Source organism: Protomyctophum parallelum (assembly GCF_964188405.1).
Source record: "Protomyctophum parallelum genome assembly, chromosome: 10".
Classification (NCBI taxonomy): Eukaryota; Metazoa; Chordata; class Actinopteri; order Myctophiformes; family Myctophidae; genus Protomyctophum; species Protomyctophum parallelum.
Window position 1 is genome coordinate 9451730 of NC_139704.1, and position 18439 is coordinate 9470168.

Consider the following 18439-nt stretch of genomic DNA (forward strand, 5'->3'; position numbering starts at 1 on the left):
CAAATTAAAATGTATTGGAATCCTGACCTGAAAATCATATGTATTAGGCCTATTACTGAACAAACCCTTTAGTGGTTTCTCTTTTAATTCAAGAAATGCCATAAATAACACTGTTACGATTACAAACCTACAGTCCATTTAGAACCACCCCAGCCTCCCCAGGGACGGTGAGGAACCCTGAGAGAACCACTGGCTGCTTGATTACAATGCTAATGGAATATTATATAGATTTATTCAACATTTAGTTTAACAAAAATAAATAAGTAAATAAAATAAAATAAATGTACGCGTACACGCAGTGACTCACTGCGACTGTGTCGCACGCCCAGCATACCAACAGACAACAATCGCAGCGTGACTGTTCTTCCGGCCGGCCTATGGGATGTAAGTAGCTTGCTGTAACCTAGTGACGTGCTTGCTGCTGTTTGTCAACCCTAACTGTACCAACGCCAGCTGGAGGATGAGGTGAGGTGATGGAAAGCAAGACCAGCTACTGTAGCGGTGGTGACAAAGAGGTGACGGCCGGCCGAGCTCAATGTGTGTTAGTAAAGTTTTGCCAGCCCTTTTTAAATGACCTTTTTTCCGTTGAAGAATAATCGCCTATAATGTATGTGTGCTGCTATTTTAGCTAGCTAGCCATAGTAGCTAATACCATTAGCTAACGTTATCCAAGTGCTCTAAAAAAACGCAAGATAACGTATTGTTTTTTAATGATCATGAATCAACTTAAACTACTCTTATAGGTAGCCAGGTTGAATGTCACGTTGCCGTTGACGTGTTTACTGTATCGGCTGGCGTGGACTCGAAGTCTAAAAAAACCTAAAGACAAGGCTGAACTTTACTTTACATTCCAGCATGTCACCTGTGATCATGACCTCAGCTGAGCTGTTGTGTTTGACAGTCTTGCCGATTGATCATGTCATGAAATATGCAGCTTTGTTGTGTAATAATGCATGAATAATCATATCTACACATGCGGATTGACAGCATCCAATGCGTCATTTGTCACTGGTTGGTATTCTGTTATTCTAGTGTCTTCTTAAATGGCTTGGACTTTGCTGGGTTCTCTACCTGAACTGCACAATGCGGGCAGATAATGTTTCTTGGATCGGTTTACTGGGGGTGTGCCGTGTAGGGCAGCGCCGGGCCCTTTTTCCATTCCAAGGTGCCTCACTATCCAGTCCAGTGCTAACTACCTGTGTGTGTGTGTGTGTGTGTGTGTGTGTGTGTGTGTGTGTGTGTGTGTGTGTATGTATGTAGGCTATGTATGTATGTATATATGTGTGTGTGTATATATATATATATATATATATATATATATATATATATATAAAATATATAAAATCTTTTTTTCTTTCCTTTTTTTTGTGTGTATGAATCTTCACTTCCTTTCATTCCATTCATGACAATTGGTCTGCATTCCCTAGCAGCTGTTATGGGAAGTTACTGTAGCATTCTGATTGTGTCTTTTTGACTGTTGTTTTCTTCTGCCAGGTGCTTGAAGCCCCAGTGCCCTGCGAGGAAAGCCCATGGAGCCTGATGTCATGCCCCTGCACTCCACTTCTCCCCCTCCACTGAATGACGAGGATGAGAATGTTGGGGCAGAGGAGGACGAGTTTGGGGACTTTGGGGGGTTCTCTCTGGGGGTTTCCTGCTTCATTGATTCACCCAATTCTCCCTCCAGCCTCAGCCAACCTCGCCCATCGACCACAATCCCAGCTACCCATCCACCCAATGCTAGCTTTAATCACCCAGTCGAACAATCGCAACCTGCATCCACGGTGGTCTCAGCGATTGGCAGGGGTCAGATGGGGACTGGAGTGCAGCACTGTGGTGCAGAGCCTCCTCCCTGCCTCGCTAACGGGTATCCTCATCCTGAGAGGGACTGCTCCTCTGACGACTCAACCGGTGGGAGCGATACAGCTTCTTTCCCAGACGGCTGCTCCTCTGGGGAGGGAGATCCGGGTTTCGCTGACTTCACTGCTTTTGCTGAGCAAGCGGTGAACCCCTGGTGCTGTGGCTTCTCTCCTGCAGGTGGCACAGAGCCTTGGGACAGCAGGTCAGGAGGGACAAACCTCACTGGAGACGTGGGTGGTGAGTTGCCAAGGGGCACAGGACAGGAGGTCGCAAAGGACCCAGGGTCTCTTTGTGCGGGTACAGAAGAAGGAAGGGAAGAAGAAGATTGCACTAAGGCCAAGCACTGTGAGCAAAGGGATATCATGCCCATTCAATCATCTCAGGATCACCAGCCTCTGGACCCCACTGCCGTTCTCACGCCACCCACGGAAGAGGAGGAGCTAGGTGAACCAGGAGATAGTAGCAGAGAGAGGAGGCCTAGCCACAGCCTAACTGCAAGTCGTCCACAGGAGGAGGAGGGAGAGACTGAGTCAGGGGATGAGAGGACAGAGGAAGATGAGAGTGTCTCTACCCTTCCTCCCGCAGGCAGCCTGTCTGAGTCGGTTAGTGAAGACTTTGCCTCGTTCTGTGATGTTGTGTCACCTGAGGGTCTTCCGGATGATTTTCACCCAGGCCTCTCGTCCCCCGATTGTGTTCTTCAGGTGAGTGAGGCACTCGCACAGGAGACTGATGGAGAAGAAGGTGAAAATGAAGATGATGACGACGAAGATGCAAGAAACATTAGATCCTTTTCCAGCCACGGATCATCAAAACCCAGCCAGTCAGAGGCAGTGAAGGATCTTTCTCATTTGGAACAATCAGAATCCATGGGACAGGAGACCCCTGCCAACCCCAACCAATCAGAGACTGGGCCAGATGAGGAGGCAGTCATAACTGACAAAGAGGGCTCTTCTGGGGGTTGCATGGACCAGGAGTGTATGGAAATAACTGGTGCAGGGAAACAGATTCAGGCAAACCTCCCGCCAAGCGACAGCTTTGCAGACTTCTGCTCTGCACCCATAGAAGACGATGGAGAGTCATGCTGGGCAGAGTTCAGAGACCCGAGGGCTCAGATGGAGGGGACGACGTGGGCACACTTTGGGGAGGTTGGCAGCCCCAGGCTGTCGGAGAGGACCACTGAGTTGGAGCAGGATGGACCGGGAGGAGGGGACTCCTCTAGGAGGAATAGCTTGCAGGTGGGAAAAGCTTGTCAGTAATACTGATGCTACATCATGCTAACTATGAGTCTATGACTATTGCTACTAATTGTGTACTGCACTACTATCCAAACCTTTAATTATTATTATTATTATTTTGTACTACTGCTGCTCTTGTCTGATGTCTACGAAGGGCTCTCTGTCCAGTCGTGTACAGAAACTTCTACAGGCCAGTTTCCCAGAATCACTGTACCTGGTGGGAGAGGAGGGTGGGGGTGAGGAGGATGTTCCCAGCCTCGGCATCCTGCTGCAGACCCATGACAGCCAGCCTGAAGATGAGGAGCAGACTCAGCGGAGCAGGTCAGGACACACACACAGCAGCAGTCTGAGTATTAATTAAGATCTGAGCTAAATTGACATTCAATCAAAATCTATGCAGTCACAGTGCAGCCACAACTATGCCTGAGTGCCCATTTAACATTAAACACTTGTTTATTAACCTTAAATGAAGGAATTAACCCAATTCCTTCATTTCCCAGGGCACAATGGGGCGTGTGTCAACATCAGGACATCCATAGCGCTCTGGCCCTCAAGTTCCAGTGGGGTGGTTCCCATAGTAACAGGACTCTACTCAGGTGCCTGGGCGTTGACACCAGGAACATTGTAAGTTGTATGCAACATATAAACGGTTTATTACAGTAGACCGTACCAGTGTTGTTTTCGTTGACTAAAACTAAGACGAAAAATGTTCGTCGACTACTTTCTTTCACTGACTAAAACTAAATAAAAACGAATCTATGATGACTAAAACTAAGACTAAATATACAGAAAATTGTCAACAAATAAAGACTAGACTAAAATGTTAGGAAGGGACTAGTGGACAAGAGATCCAGTTTTATGCTGGGTTGCATGCTGAAAATAGCAGATATACAATCTCACAAGAGATTGTATATCTGCTATTTTCAGCATGCAACCAAAGTGTAAAATATGTCATTACAACGACATCAAGGCCTGTCAAAACACATTTTAGTCGACTAAATCTACAGTTGATTTAGTCGACTAAAATAATATGACATTTAGTCGACTAAAACTAGACTAAACACTAGAACATTCCAGGTGACTAAAATGTGACTAAAACGAAGTGAAAACTATTCAAGAAACTATGACTAAAACTAAAATAGAAATTTGCTGCCAAAAACAACACTGGACCGTACACTGGAAACACCTTGCTGTCAGGCGAAAATAAGGGGCTGGTGTGTCAGAGTGTGTACCATGTGTATCAGAGGAGGCAAGTGGATGTGTACACCCTCCCCAAGCCAACAAGGGGAGTTCAAGGGGGAAAAATCACACCGGTGTGAAGTGAGGGGCGCACTGTGTTTAACAAATCTGATTTGCTCAGACACACACCGGTATGACGTAAATTCTCCTTTCATTGCCAATGGCATTTAATGTTTGTGTTGACACAAAAAGTTGATTTCTTCAGACACATGACGTAAATTCTCCTTTCATTATCAATGGCAAATGTGACATGATTTGATGAAAAGCTGTATATAGGAGGGGCTAGCACCCCTCAAGAATTCTTGCTATAATATGAGGTTATTGGTTTTTAAGAAGTTGCTTTGATGGAGTGCTCCTCTGTTGTGACAGGTATATGCTGGTGAGAGAAAGCAGCCGCTGATTGTGCCTAGCTTTGCATCAAACCTGGTGAGTAAGCAATCTTATAGACTAAATTTAACTATATGCCCAGCACTTGAATCATTCTGCTGCACTGGCAGCTTCAGCACTGTGAATCAGGTCTTGAGCTGTAATGAAACAGGGTGATTGAGTATGTGAACACATTCTTGACAATTCACTCCCGCAAAAACCAAAATCAAGGAGGAATGAGGGAATGGTTTCTCAATACATTACATATTTCAGTTTCCATTCACATTCACCACACACACCTAACCTATCTACACCACAACATGTAACTATGGCGCCCACCCTACACTCATCTATATCTGTAATGAAACCAAGGACCAGGGACAGGACACTAAGGGGCGGCCTTAGGAATCTGGAGGCCCGTTTCAAGATTAAATATGAGGCCCCATCTATCACATATTCTGTTGATACAGCCGTATTGATACAAATAGTTTGGGACTGTTCTATATCGCGCACAGCCATTACTCCCGACAATTATGCAGCAACAACACCTCCTAATCCTGTCGTCTCTTCACAATAAAGTGTCTCCCCTTTACCTCCCAATGCTGCACATTTTACCCAGGTTATTAACAGGAAATAGGTGTGGGAGAGAGCAAGGCAGCGAGAGAGAGAGAGAGGGCCAAGGGTGGCGTTAGTTGATAGGGGGATGTGTGTTAAACTGTTCTTTGAGCACACTAAAGCCCTTATAAGTTATAACAAAAGAAAACCTACATAATAAAACAAAAGTCACAAACTCTAGGAAGTACTAGTACTCATGCGTGTGCAATTGTGTGTGCTGAGTGGGAGCTAGAGGACAGTCAAGTTTTTGTCTGATAATTATCTCTCAGACTCTGATATTCATAATGCCTCAGCACAGTGCTCAGCAGTTCCACATGACATACCGTACCAGCTCATGTGCATTTAGGTTTTAATTAATTTTAATAATTTATAGGAAAATAATTCACATATGTGTATGCTTATGATTCAAGTTAAAGTTGCAATCTGTAAGGTTAATGGCCTTGCCTGGGATTTGAACCTGGGTCTTCTGTGTGGGAGACCCAACTTCTAGCACTCTTCCAAGAGCGAACCCCTGCTTGTCCAAAGGTGATATTGCACTAAGCACTTATGATTTTTAAACATTATTACTTGTCAACCAGCAGGTGTCCTACTCGTCACCAGGGTCTACATTTCTCAGTGGAAGAGTTGGGAGGCCACCTCCAGCCACATATGCTTAAATATATTGTATTAACATAGTCTATGTATTTATTAACACATCGGATGCTGCCAGCATCTTTCACACTAAGCGAGTGCCAGCAGATATGTCAGAATTTCCTCTGAAAAGCCCTGCCTTCTTTTCCCCACCAAAACCGGGAAGCATAATATTTCATTCTTACCTCACGGTGGTCACGCTAAAGTCTCTCTAGAAGCGTTTATATTCCAAACAAGAGGCATCCTGAAGTCAGAAATGAAGAGATCTGGCACCAAGTGAATGCAGTTTAGCTACAGTACCAAATGGAAAACTGATGTATTCCCTAGAATCCCCACTCCCCAGGAGGATGAAATTATCACCTCAGGGTCACAAAGTATACTCTCAATTAGGTCGATTATGCAAGTGGAATGAAATTACTAAACCCATGTGGTAATACAGAAATTGGCCTCGCTCTGCGCCCTTTCGTATTATGGAAGCCGTATCGGCCCGTGTTGAACGCACACACATATGGCATACGACGTTCCTGAATATTTTAGCATTGTGGGAGTGTCCATATGTTTATTATTTTCGCTTTGCGCAATTTGGTATTAAGCCCCTTGACCTAAAAACACTCGGCGCATAACGATTCGACGTGGGTCTGACCACCTTTTAAATGCAAAAAGCACTGTTTGATTTTACACTTGAGAGCGGCTCTGGGCTCTGCTGGAGTGTTGCCATGTCTGTTTATTATAAGCGGCTTCTTTTTCTGTAAAGTTGCTTGTAAATATTGGTAGTTTGCTACCAATATTTGCTTTTGGTTGCTTTTCTTGTTTCTAAAGTGCTTATTTGGGCTTTTCTCCTAATGTTGTTTAAACCAGTGATCCTCACACAGCACATTCCCATGTCAAGGACCCCCAGATGAATGCATTTGCCCAACTAAGGACGGCTAATCCAAAACTATTTTAGGCCAGTAACCCCCATGACAGATTTGTGTTTTAAAATGTTTCAATACAATGTTTCAAAAATATTCCACAATTGTCACTTTTTTCCAAGATTACTTTTGAAAATAGCAGATCTACCAGCTCACAATGCATCACATTCATTCATTAAAACGATGAACTCTGACTGCAGGGGGATATATAATGATCATTATAACAATGTGCAAGAAAATATTTAAAAAGAAGGAAGAACTTTATATTTGTGGACAATCAAAATATGTTTTTTTATTTTAATGTGGTGTCATTAAAATTAATCTGGATATGACAGACTCACTATCTAGAAAATAAAAACATGGCACTTCATTTAAAATAGGTTACAGACCCCTGTTATATGCGCTTCTTTTATAGACCTATTTACTTGTTTCTATGAGACATGGCAACAGCACTCTCTGCTGCGGCTTTCTTTGGTAAAATGTTGAGAATAGAAACGGCCATAATTCTTTCATTTCTCAACCAACTCAACAAAAGTAAAAACATCTCCATAATCCTTGGGAAGTTTGCTTTCATACGCTGTATCACACCCGATTCAAGTCTTCTTCAATAAAATGCTACGAGCGAAGACCATACCATCAGGGCCACAGCATTACGCAGCACACATTCAACTCATTCCTTCGTTGTGACTTGAATGAAATAAAATATAATAAACGTTATTTTACTGATGTTTTTCAATAGAAACAAATAAAGATTGTGTGTAGGCTACTGTGTGCAAGTGCAACAGTGCATATAACGCGCATGCACTAGGCTATATTTCCTCCGTGTCGGGATGGTGATCGAGCTCTTCACAGCCCGTTTGTCTTTCATAAAAAAAACGTTGATATTAGCCTATAAACACTCATGGTTCTCTCATTTCTCAACCGTTTTTTAAAATGTAAAAATCTCCATATTCCATGGCCCAGGCCGTGGCTTAACCGTCTGGGCACCCGACTGGTAATCCAGTCGCAGTGTGCCGCGGGTTTGACTCCCGAGCCCGACACGGCCTTTACTGCATGTCATCCCCCCATCTCTCTCCCGTTTCCTGTCAGCCTACTGTCTGTCCCTTCAAAAACCAATAAAAGGCGTAAGCCGCAAAAAAATATCTTAAAGAAAATAAAAAATCTCCATATTCCTTAGGAATCTTGCTTTCATTCGCAGTATGGTACATGGTTCTATTGTTATCGAATTAAACAATATCAAACGAACTTGTTCGGGGGTTAGGATTCTGGGAACATTACGCATGGATTGCCAATTTGCCAATCGTATCTACTCGCAGTTCCATTCCGATCTGAATGGGTCTGTTCTTTTGAGGCATAAAGGTGACAGCATGCAGTGCAATCATACTATAATTAACCGAATGTCTGTCCGTGTGTGTGTGTGTCTGTGTGTGTGTCTGTCAGAAACAGTGCCGTAACTCCTTACTGCCTGCCCCAATCACTCCCACTTTTCACACAGGCATTGACCATATGCATATGGAGGGCGTAACGAAGCCCCTTTTTCGATTTGACACATTAATGATTATTAATTAATTTATTAGTCAATTACAAACGCACCCGGGCGCAGTACCCTTCACGGCAACAAGGGGGGCAAATATCTCACAACGGGTAAGGACTAATTAACCCAAATGTGACAAAGTCATGTCATGTCTTCTATGGTGCCAGCCTGAAGAAATGTAATACCACGATCCCCAAAGGGCACATTCCATATGTGACATCAGCTGACTGGTAAAGAGAATAGTATGGACATGTTGATTGGGTACGTCTCAAACACTCCTTAAACACTCCCATGACTAATTCAAGGCCGTTTTGCGCACTCTTCAGCGATTCTTACCATGCCCATAATTGCTATATAACATTCCACACGCCCCCACCTCTTAAAACTGTAATATTAAATTTCATTCCACTTGCATAATCGACCCCTATATGTCTTATCAGGGAATGCTAGAGCCAACCAAAGAGCCTGTACCAGCTGCTGAGTCACCTCACACAGCAGTCACGGGACAAGGACCCCTGGGGTCCCGGGCCCGACCAGGCATTTCAACAAAATCAACTCAGGTAATTTCATCGATGCTTTCCAGTCTCACCGTCTTTATTTGACCTGGGTAAAAGAAGTGATGAAAGGGGAGAAAGAAAAGCTGATAAGCTTGGCAGCTGACCAATCAACGCAACCTGAAGTTACAGTATATCTTTAGCTTATCTGCACAGCTAAAGTGGCAAGGCAGACTGATATAGCACCATAAGCCATTTTGTTGCTTAAATGGCCATTCACACTAAGCACTATAACTTAAAAAAAATTACAACTGTGAATGTTATTTTTTATAGTTATAGTGCTCAGTGTGAATGGCGCATAAGGAACAAACCATGATGGGGAGAAAGCTAACAGTTTGAGTTTCTGATAGTGTGGTAGAATTCTTGGCTGACACTTGAGTTTTTCCAGGCACATATTGTATGATGAAGGAGTAGAAGATGAAGAAGGTGTTCTACAGTGTTAGGAAAGGAAAAGCATTCCCTAGGATGAAGACAGTCAGAAGAAACAGGTTAGATTAATCCAGGGTAAATCACTCAGTATTCAGTTAAAAAAGAAAAGAAAATCTGTTCTACTTATAGAATAGACTTATTGTGATTCATTGCCCATAATCAAACCCATTGTTAAGAATGTTATTATGAAGACCCTTATTGTGTGTACCCTAAAGGTACAGTTACTCCAAATGTTTGCGTAGAGTTAACTTAAACTAAATGTGACACGTTTCTTTTGAGTCTATATGATATTGACTCTGATCTGAAATAATTGTGTACTGTAAACAAATTAAATGTTCTTGTCTTGATGTTTACCAATGTTTAAAGGGCAGTCCATACTGTCTCCGACCATCGAACTTTTCGTCAGAAACATGATGTCACTCGCAACTTCTGAAACGCATTCCTCCAAATTTTTGTTCTGAAAGCTGCACTCCCAGATGTTGTGACTCTCCGAACTCTACTTCGGAGAAAAAATTAAAGTCTGATCTTTCCGACGAAAAGTTCGGTGGTCGGAGAGAGTATGGATGGACTGCCCTTAACACTCAAATTGACTTTTCCTTCCACCCCAGGTGCTGTCTTCCAGCCAGCTGAACTTGAGCAGCCATGGCCTTAGCAGTTCTCAGGACGGTATGTCCCCCCGCCGAGCCCCTCTCTTCTGGGGGTGGAAATAGACTGTGTTTCAACCACCAACCTGGTTTCCTCTACTCGATGGTGTCTGCTCGCGACTCTTCTCCTCTGGGCTCCTCTTTAACCCCTTTGACTCTGGAATTGTCTCTTATTCCTGTCTCTGCTTCTGCCTTTGTACCTTTTAGCCCACTTAATGACTCCGTGTACACAAGAAAGCAAACCACAGCAGAGAAAAACATGGACATGTATCCACTGTTGAGGTTCAGATCAGCCTCCCTCAAAAGACACAAATATATTGGCCTGTAAAAAGTTCTTATATTGAAAAAGTATCCTAACCATGTCTATAAGTAAAATAGTTTAATTTGTGCAAACTGCACTAAAGCCCAGTACAGACCAAAAATTTGCAATGCGACAAAACCATTGCATAGAGCCATAGACCGTTGCAGCGGCCTGACCCATTGCAGGTCGGCGTATTTGTGACGCAATGCAAAACCTTGCAATCAAACATTTAACCAATTTGAGTGTGTACAGCTGTGTCTGGGAACATCCAAGTGTCGTGCACGGATGTAAAAAAGCAAACAAACAAGGGAAGAACTTGGATGGAGGAGAAGGAAAACCTGCTAAATTACTTCATGGCAGAATTACTATGTTAAAATATACCAGTTTAAAGAGCTTCTCCAACAAAGTCAACAAAAAGAATACCACACGTATCGCGGAGAACCAGGGCTGGATGTCTTTTTTACCGCATGTACCTAACGAGTGGGAGGAAAGTACGGTAGAGTGAGTGAATGGGAGAAAGGAAAGCTGTTTCATATTTTTATACAAGATGTTGAGTATACAAACAGTAGATTCTATATACAAAAAAATATAACAGACTGAAGTACCATGGATACAGTAAACTGCTCCTCATGTCTTTTACCGTCTGTCAGCCCTGACTGTTTAGAAACCTAGGCTAATTATTATTGCTGTGTGCTGTCACAGCTCTGTGTCTGGGTGTGGACTGTGAAGTTGAAAACCCAAGTTTTAGGATTCTGTTGCAAGTGGTTGCATTGTGAATCTTTAGTCTGGACTGAGCTCAAGAACCAACACTGGGAGGAAATGGAGACGGACATGGAATCCAAAATGAAAAGATTGCCCATAACCAACCTTATAAGATGAAGGAAACACTATTGTTTTCTTCCCTCTTTTCTTTTCACACTTTCAACTATTTCTCTGTGATGAAAGTATTAAATCTTTTAATTTCAGTATCTCGATATTTATCGGTTACCAGTTTTATTGGTAAAATCGGCTATTTTGGGTTATCAGACTAATTGATTTAATCAATTTAAAATATCACGTTGAGTTGTTAATATTGTTACAGTCCCAAGAGGAACCAGCTAACTCCATTCTTCAGGTTTTAGATTTTTTTTCTTTTTGTCTGTGTGTTGGTTAAAAGGTTTTGAACCAATGAAATTAAAGTATTAAAAAGTGCTTCTAACAAAACCAGCTAACTCCATTGGCCCCTCATACTGTCTGCTAAAGCAGCTAACTCCACCTCTCCCCCTCTCATGCAAGTAATTGACAATATATAAAGTCACAATGCCAACTTTGATGAGGCAATATTGCTTTTTTTTAGTGCTCTAAACCCGCATGCATATACTGACACGTTGCCAGTAAAATACGATAATGGTGTGATTTTGTGTCATGTTTCCCACCTGGTGGGTCAGGATCCAAGAGTAGGTTGATAGGGCCACAGATAAAGGTAAATAACAACTTAAATAGACACATGTTTCATGTTGGTTCCTCCTGACTTGTTGCTGCAACATTCTCACCCTAGTGTACTGTGAACCCATTGGGTCAGAAGCACTGATGTACAATATTGTACATGTTCATTTGAAAAGCTGAGGACACTATTTTCTACCATGTCTTCTACACTGGAACTAATCCTGTTGAGACAATACCTGCTACCTCATCTGTCTTTCAGAAGAAGAAGCAGAAACACTGTGGAGAGAACCTTTCTTTCTTTCCTTTCCTGTCTTGTTTTTTTTTTAACAGATACATCTCACCTTGTAGAGCAAGGGTCAGATGTCATTCAGTATTGGTGACAGTTTGCCAGATATTCTGTCAAGCCATAGGCAATATGTGTAATGCTGAGTTCTTCATAATATGTATGTATTTAGAGTTTGGAAAGTTGTACCTAAAGTGATGTTTGGATTTCAGGAAATGTATTAATTTATTTACTTGTTGGAGTCTCACACAGTGACCTCCAGAGTTTGTGGCTCCTTTGTTAAAGATAAATTAAGAAGCTTGTAAAAGAAGGAAAAAAAGAAAATATCACAATTAATATAGAGTATTATACCATGGCCCCAGAGAATACTCTCTATTCTGATTGGCCAGAGGGATCACATTATTCTCAGATAATTGCAGTTTTTATGCATAATAAATGCATTTTGAACTTAAAGTCACACTGTGTAACCTTTTCAATTTCACTCGTATTTTTTGTTTTTTGTATTTCTTTACAGTAAATGTTGTTTCGGATGATGTGTTGTTACACATCCAAAAATACACACGTAACTAGCCTTGGGTGCCCTAGCTGGCCTGCAGCATTCCTTTCCCAGTGTTCCTTAAAGACAAATGCTGTAATGACAGCAGAGTTACAAGCGAGTAGTCTGCTAATACAGACTACTAAAAACAAATGTTACACAGTATGAATTTAATATACACATTGTATTATTATGCTATCTGTTATTTAAGATAACAAATCCAACATGGATTTGATTATAACTAAACCTTTTTTGGTGAGTAAGGGGAAGGAGACTTGGTCGGCTGACTGACTCGGTAACATGTCACATGTAGGTCTTGGTAACTATGGCTTCTACTTTGTTTTACAAGCTTATGTCCAATACTAATTTCTATCTAATTATAAAGCGTATCACTTGAAGGCAACTATGGATTTTTTATTTATTTATTTACTGTTGGCATATTGTAAGTGCGGATTATAGCTAATTAGCCAATATTATTGTGTTTATTTATCTCTTGTCAGTTTCAGTTCATTCTCGCTTTTAGTAATTTACCATAACAGCTGAACTGCATCCACAGTGAAACATGGGCAGCACTATGCACTAATCATGTTTCACTTAAATGGACTCGCTCTTTAATATAGACTGGTGATGATAAAGCCTTCCTGTACCGTTTCCCTCCATTACTCAGATTGTTACCTACAAATGCAAATTGATTTGTTCTTTTTTGACCTGTGGTTGCTTTTTCAACTGTGACCTATGGCTTCACATTGTTGCTAAATCTGAATCTGGGTTTAATTTGGAATTAATTGCTGATGTTAATATTGATTAACTACAGTTTTCCTTGTTTTCGCCATCAAAATAACTATCAAAAGCCATATGAAAAACACTGAGCACGTAATGGAACTTTGCAAGAGTTGCTAAATCAAATGTTTGATGCACAACAGTGGATTCTTCTTCTGCTACTGGTGATTGTAGCAATAAAAGATAAAGGAAATAATTATGTTTGCCGTTGCACTGGTCATTGGATGAACTATCCAATATGAAACCAAAACCTTGAAATGAACTCAACACTGACCTGGACACATATACATTCAAGCTAATATTATTATTACAACTACATACATACTGTTAAAGGACGACTTCACCAATTGTTTGCTAAGTATGTTTTTTAGACAGATGCTACACTTGAGCAAAAATATCAGATCTACAAGCCCCCAACCCGTCACGTTGTGGTGTGTTTTTGATTTGATTGAAGAGATTCGATGTAGAGGGAAAAAGTGATCTAAAATAAATACATACCTCAGATCTATTTTACTAATTCTAGAGGGTTTAGGTAGGTGGTTAATTCTACTTCACAGAAGACGAGGACAGAATTCCATGTGAGGATGAGTTTCCATTCCAGTAATGTGTGTTTCTATATTTTTATCTACACAATATATTTTATCTACACTGGTTGTCACCTCTGAAAGCATATGATGAACTGGAATTTAAACCTTCCAGAACTTTCTTTCCTTTGTTTGCCCTTCCCCTTTTTTCCATCTTATTTTTCCTGCTGTCTAAACAAAGACTAATAATTATTATGTGGCGTTTAAATTGCCCATGGGCCATGGTTTTATGGGGACATTTTTCATGTTGACTCTACTCACTCCTGTCATCCTTGCTAGCACAGGCTGCCCTGCATTGAACCTGGATTACTTTGGTCCAACGGAGGAAAGCAGTTCTAGCAACAGCAGCCGAAGTAACAGCCCTCCACCAGGTTTGCATTGTGGGATTGCAACATTGTTAGTCTTCAGTGATGTATCGGGGGGCCTTAACCAACTAGAATTTAATTTGTCAACTTTGTGTTAATTATTCTTGGATAGATCTTATTTACTTTAATTGCACTATGAATTTAAAGGAAAGGAAAATATTTGTTTTACGGCATTTCTTCTAACAGTAAAACATTGGAGATAGTGGGGAAAGAGGATGTTGTGATGAATGCATGTTGTGCAGCATGTTGGCTTATACAGATACAGTAATTGCACTTTGTTGTTACACGCATACACAAAGGAGTGGACCCTGACCTTTATGAGCTGACCATCTCCAAGATGGAAACCACCAGCACCAGTGACCTCGAGGACACCTTCAATCGTCTCATGTCCACTGCAGGACAGACGTGCACTTCAGTGAGGTGAGGTTGCATTATGCTCACAGAGCTTCCCATTGCAGACTGCACTCCCAATCTTCCGCCATAGTCTAAAAAACCTCTTCCGATTCCATCTTGGCCCGTAGCACTTGCACATAGGAGACCTTAAGTATGTTTCACCAGTTTCAATTGAAACGGGCCTCCACCCTCAGGGGGGGGGCCTACACCCTCAGGGGGGCCTGAGGCGGGCAGAAAGGCACGGTAACCATGGTTTCCAGATTGTATAGCAGTGGTTCAGGTCGCAAAGACGAGGGCGAGGCTTGAGTTCTTAGGGCGTGCCAGATCAAATTCAGCCGTGACATTTATTAACGTGAGAACGAAATTAAGGAAGGATCAGCTGTTTGCGATCACTTTATAAATGCCGTGGTGACGTGGGTGTACTACGAAACCTGCACTCGAATCTGTGGCAGATTTTACACTCGATTGATAAATGAGGGCCTAAATGCTGCTATTGGGGAGGATGCAAAAGCAAGACTACAATTATTACCAACCAAGTACAATCTGTCAATCTGGTATCCCGACACCCACACTCCACTCTGTATAAAGTAAACCATCATGATTCTGAACAACACCTAGAATCCATCGCACACATAAATGGATGTAGTGCATACAAAAGCTTATATATTGCTCGCCACGACCGGATTGTTGACCTAGTGTCTGATGCAGTTCGAAAGTATGTGCCATCTAGTGCAGCAATGTATAAACATTCAAGAGTGTTACCAGATTGGTTTAGCTGTGCATGCGATGTCTTTGCTAACATCCCGAATACACCTGATGTTGTCTTTGTAGACACCAGACACAAGGAGGTCCTGATTCTGGAGGTGGGCTGTGTCTTTGATTTGTACATGGACCAGGCATTCCAAGATAAATATTCTAAGTATCAACCATTACTTGGAAGTATAACAAACTTGGGGTATCACTGTAGATTTGCCATACTGATATTCGGAAGCCTGGGCCATGTGCATAAACTGAATGGCCTAAGAATAGCTGGCATGACAAAAAGCAAAGCCAAACAACTTGCCAAATACTGTTCTGTCTCGTCTGTTATAGGCAGTTTGTCTGTGTGGAGAAGGAGGTGCCATGTGTATCCCTAAGTGAACATGAACTGTCAACCCCGTTATATTTGTTTCCTTGTAAAATTAATTGTAATTTGTGGATTAAATTAAAGAAATCAAAATGTGTGTGTTGTGGTGGCAGGAAATCTCAGCAGGATGAAGAGCTGAGTGAGGAGGCTGTCGAGGTGGTCCACGTCCTGCCTGACCTGTCCTTCATGCAGGCTAAGGTCCTCATGTTTCCCAGTGTTTTCATCGTGTCCAAGGAATGCTCTACTCAGGCATTAGATTGATGTAACACACACACACACACACACACACACACACACACACACACACACACACACACACACACTACAAATAATACAGTTTTTAAGTTATCTGGCCTCTCCAAGTCTAATAACATCAAGACTTTGCAGATAGTTAAAGGTTAAGACCACTTTTTTTGAGGTTTGGGTTGTGTAGTTACTTTGCCATGATGAAACTCCAAATGTGGACAAGAAATAAAAAAATACTGCTCCAGTGATTAGAAATTGATAATTCAAAATATGCTCCTCATTGACTTACATTGTAGCTAAAACAGCTCTCAAAGTCACTCTTTTAGTACGTAAACAAACACAAACAAAGTTGATTCAGACAATATAGAGCATCACCAAAATTCATTCATTTTTTCATAAAAATGTTAGATTCCTGTTGATTTTACTATTTGAAGATCCGGATCCACGGATCCAGTCCGGGTTTTCTTCCCAATAAAATGGAAGGAAGATAACATTTTTATGAAAAAATAAAACCACATGAGTTTTGGTGATGCTCTATATTGTCTGAATCAACATTGTTTGTGTTTGTTTACGTACTAAAAGAGTGACTTTGAGAGCTGTTTTAGCTACAATGTAAGTCAATGAGGAGCGTATTTTGAATTATCAATTTCTAATCACTGGAGCATCCATCCATCTTCAACCGCTTATCCGTAGTCGGGTCGCGGGGGCAACAGCTCCACCAGAGAGCTCCAGACTTCCCTCTCCCGAGCAACATTACATCACTGGAGCAGTTAATTTTAATTTCTTGTCCACATTTGGAGTTGCATCATGGCAAAGTAACTACACAACCCAAACCTCAAAAAAAGTGGTCTTACCCTTTAAGATAGATTGATCTGTCTATGTCTGTATCGATCTGCCAGTCTTTCTGTACAGCTGGCTGTTTTATTTATTGTATTATATTTATTGTATTTATTTATTTATTATGTGTAGTCTGATTCACAGTCATTATATGATCTTTTTAATATGCTTAGTTGAATATACTTATTAATACTACTTACTGTCATTTATTAAACTGGTAATGCTGAGGCCCCATTGAAGACACTGGAAATAATTATAGTAATTTCTTCTTCTCTCTAATGGACATGCACAAGACTAATCTTTTGTGGAATAATCTTTATTTTGTGCAGATAATGTGCTCTCTTCATGCCTTGGCAAAACATGACATTTTAGAAGTTAGGACTGATTGCCCCTCACTTCACACAAGGGTGATTTTTTGTTTGTTCGTCGGTTAAGTTTAGTATCTAGGGTAGACCACACAACCGGTTGAAATGGCCGCCCTACATGAAAATAAATGTATATGGTGGGTGTAGTCTAGCCTACACCCACAATGCAGTCTAAATGGAGCTGGTTGAAGTTAGAATTGGTTTCAGTTCAAGTAAGTAATCAATAGAATTTTTTTAACGAACTCCTCCTAGCAGTCAATTCCAAATTCAAAGTTGTCTCACTGCTGGATTACTACAATGACCATAATGCTTTGCTGCACTCACCCCACCTTGTGGAGAGAGAGAGGGCTGTCTCAGCATGGGCACACTTGAGCAGACAGGCACGGCCAAAGGAAGATGACTCCCGACGTCTTTTCTGGGTTTTTAGACAGCTGGTGGATGGAAAAGAAGCTCCAAAAAGCTAAAGTTCCAGCTTTTCCAGGAATCTGGCCGCCTGTCGGCTCAAGTGTGCCCATGCTGTCACTGAGACAACATGTAGTCCAAGGAAGCTCTGAGAAGGAAGAGAAGTGGTCACATGACTAGGCTGCGCCATGACACTTTCATGGTGGCTTTCATGGGAGCCAAACTACCCGGAAGTTTGACGGAATGCACTGGAGTCAATGAGAGCTCAGTGACCAGCTCATTAACAAATATTATTTATGAATGACTGAGACCTTTTGTAAAGTAATCACTTCTGGAAAATAACAGAAGACATGTAACACATTATTGTCTGCTGTGTTGCTTTTCGATGTGTACACTGTGTAATTCTTATAGAGGTATGGTATCTAAAGAGCACAAAGTATTGCAAGACTTCCCACCGTTTCCAGTCTGGCAGCCACATCTCGCGATACTTTGGAGCCAGGAACGATACCTGCTGTTGTTTAGATCCTCAGATAAAATTATATACTGAAAAGTATGTGATTAGAAAGCAACCTGTGATATATCTTCTTTTATATTCCTGAACCGATTATATGACAAATTGTTCAATTGTTCATAAATAATGTTTGTTATGAGCTGGTCCAGCCGGCTCCATTCACTGACATGTATTCATTGCACTTCCGGTGTGAGTTTGGCTCCCATGAAAGTGTCATGGCGCAACCCAGTCACGTGACCACTTCGCTTCCTTCTCAGAGCTTCCTTCTGGTA

The 18439-nt window shown here is 41.6% G+C and overlaps 1 protein-coding gene across 4 annotated transcripts; it reads left to right on the forward strand.

The window, feature by feature from the left end:
- Window positions 1–417: 417 nt before the first annotated feature.
- On the forward strand, window positions 418–16123 carry LOC310866202 (uncharacterized protein). Of its 4 annotated transcripts, none has more exons than XM_083775663.1 (10): window positions 418–515; window positions 1495–3092; window positions 3247–3413; window positions 3593–3716; window positions 4701–4757; window positions 8828–8947; window positions 9979–10036; window positions 14207–14293; window positions 14587–14707; window positions 15920–16123. In XM_083775663.1, exons 2-10 carry the CDS (start codon window positions 1530–1532, stop codon window positions 16065–16067), a joined length of 2445 nt encoding a protein of 814 aa, XP_083631789.1. In that variant the 5' UTR covers window positions 418–515; window positions 1495–1529; the 3' UTR covers window positions 16068–16123. The 4 variants fall into 4 exon arrangements, with proteins under 4 accessions (XP_083631789.1, XP_083631792.1, XP_083631790.1 ...); XM_083775666.1 differs by having other exon boundaries at window positions 439–465; XM_083775664.1 differs by having other exon boundaries at window positions 449–541.
- The last annotated feature ends 2316 nt before the right edge of the window (window positions 16124–18439 follow it).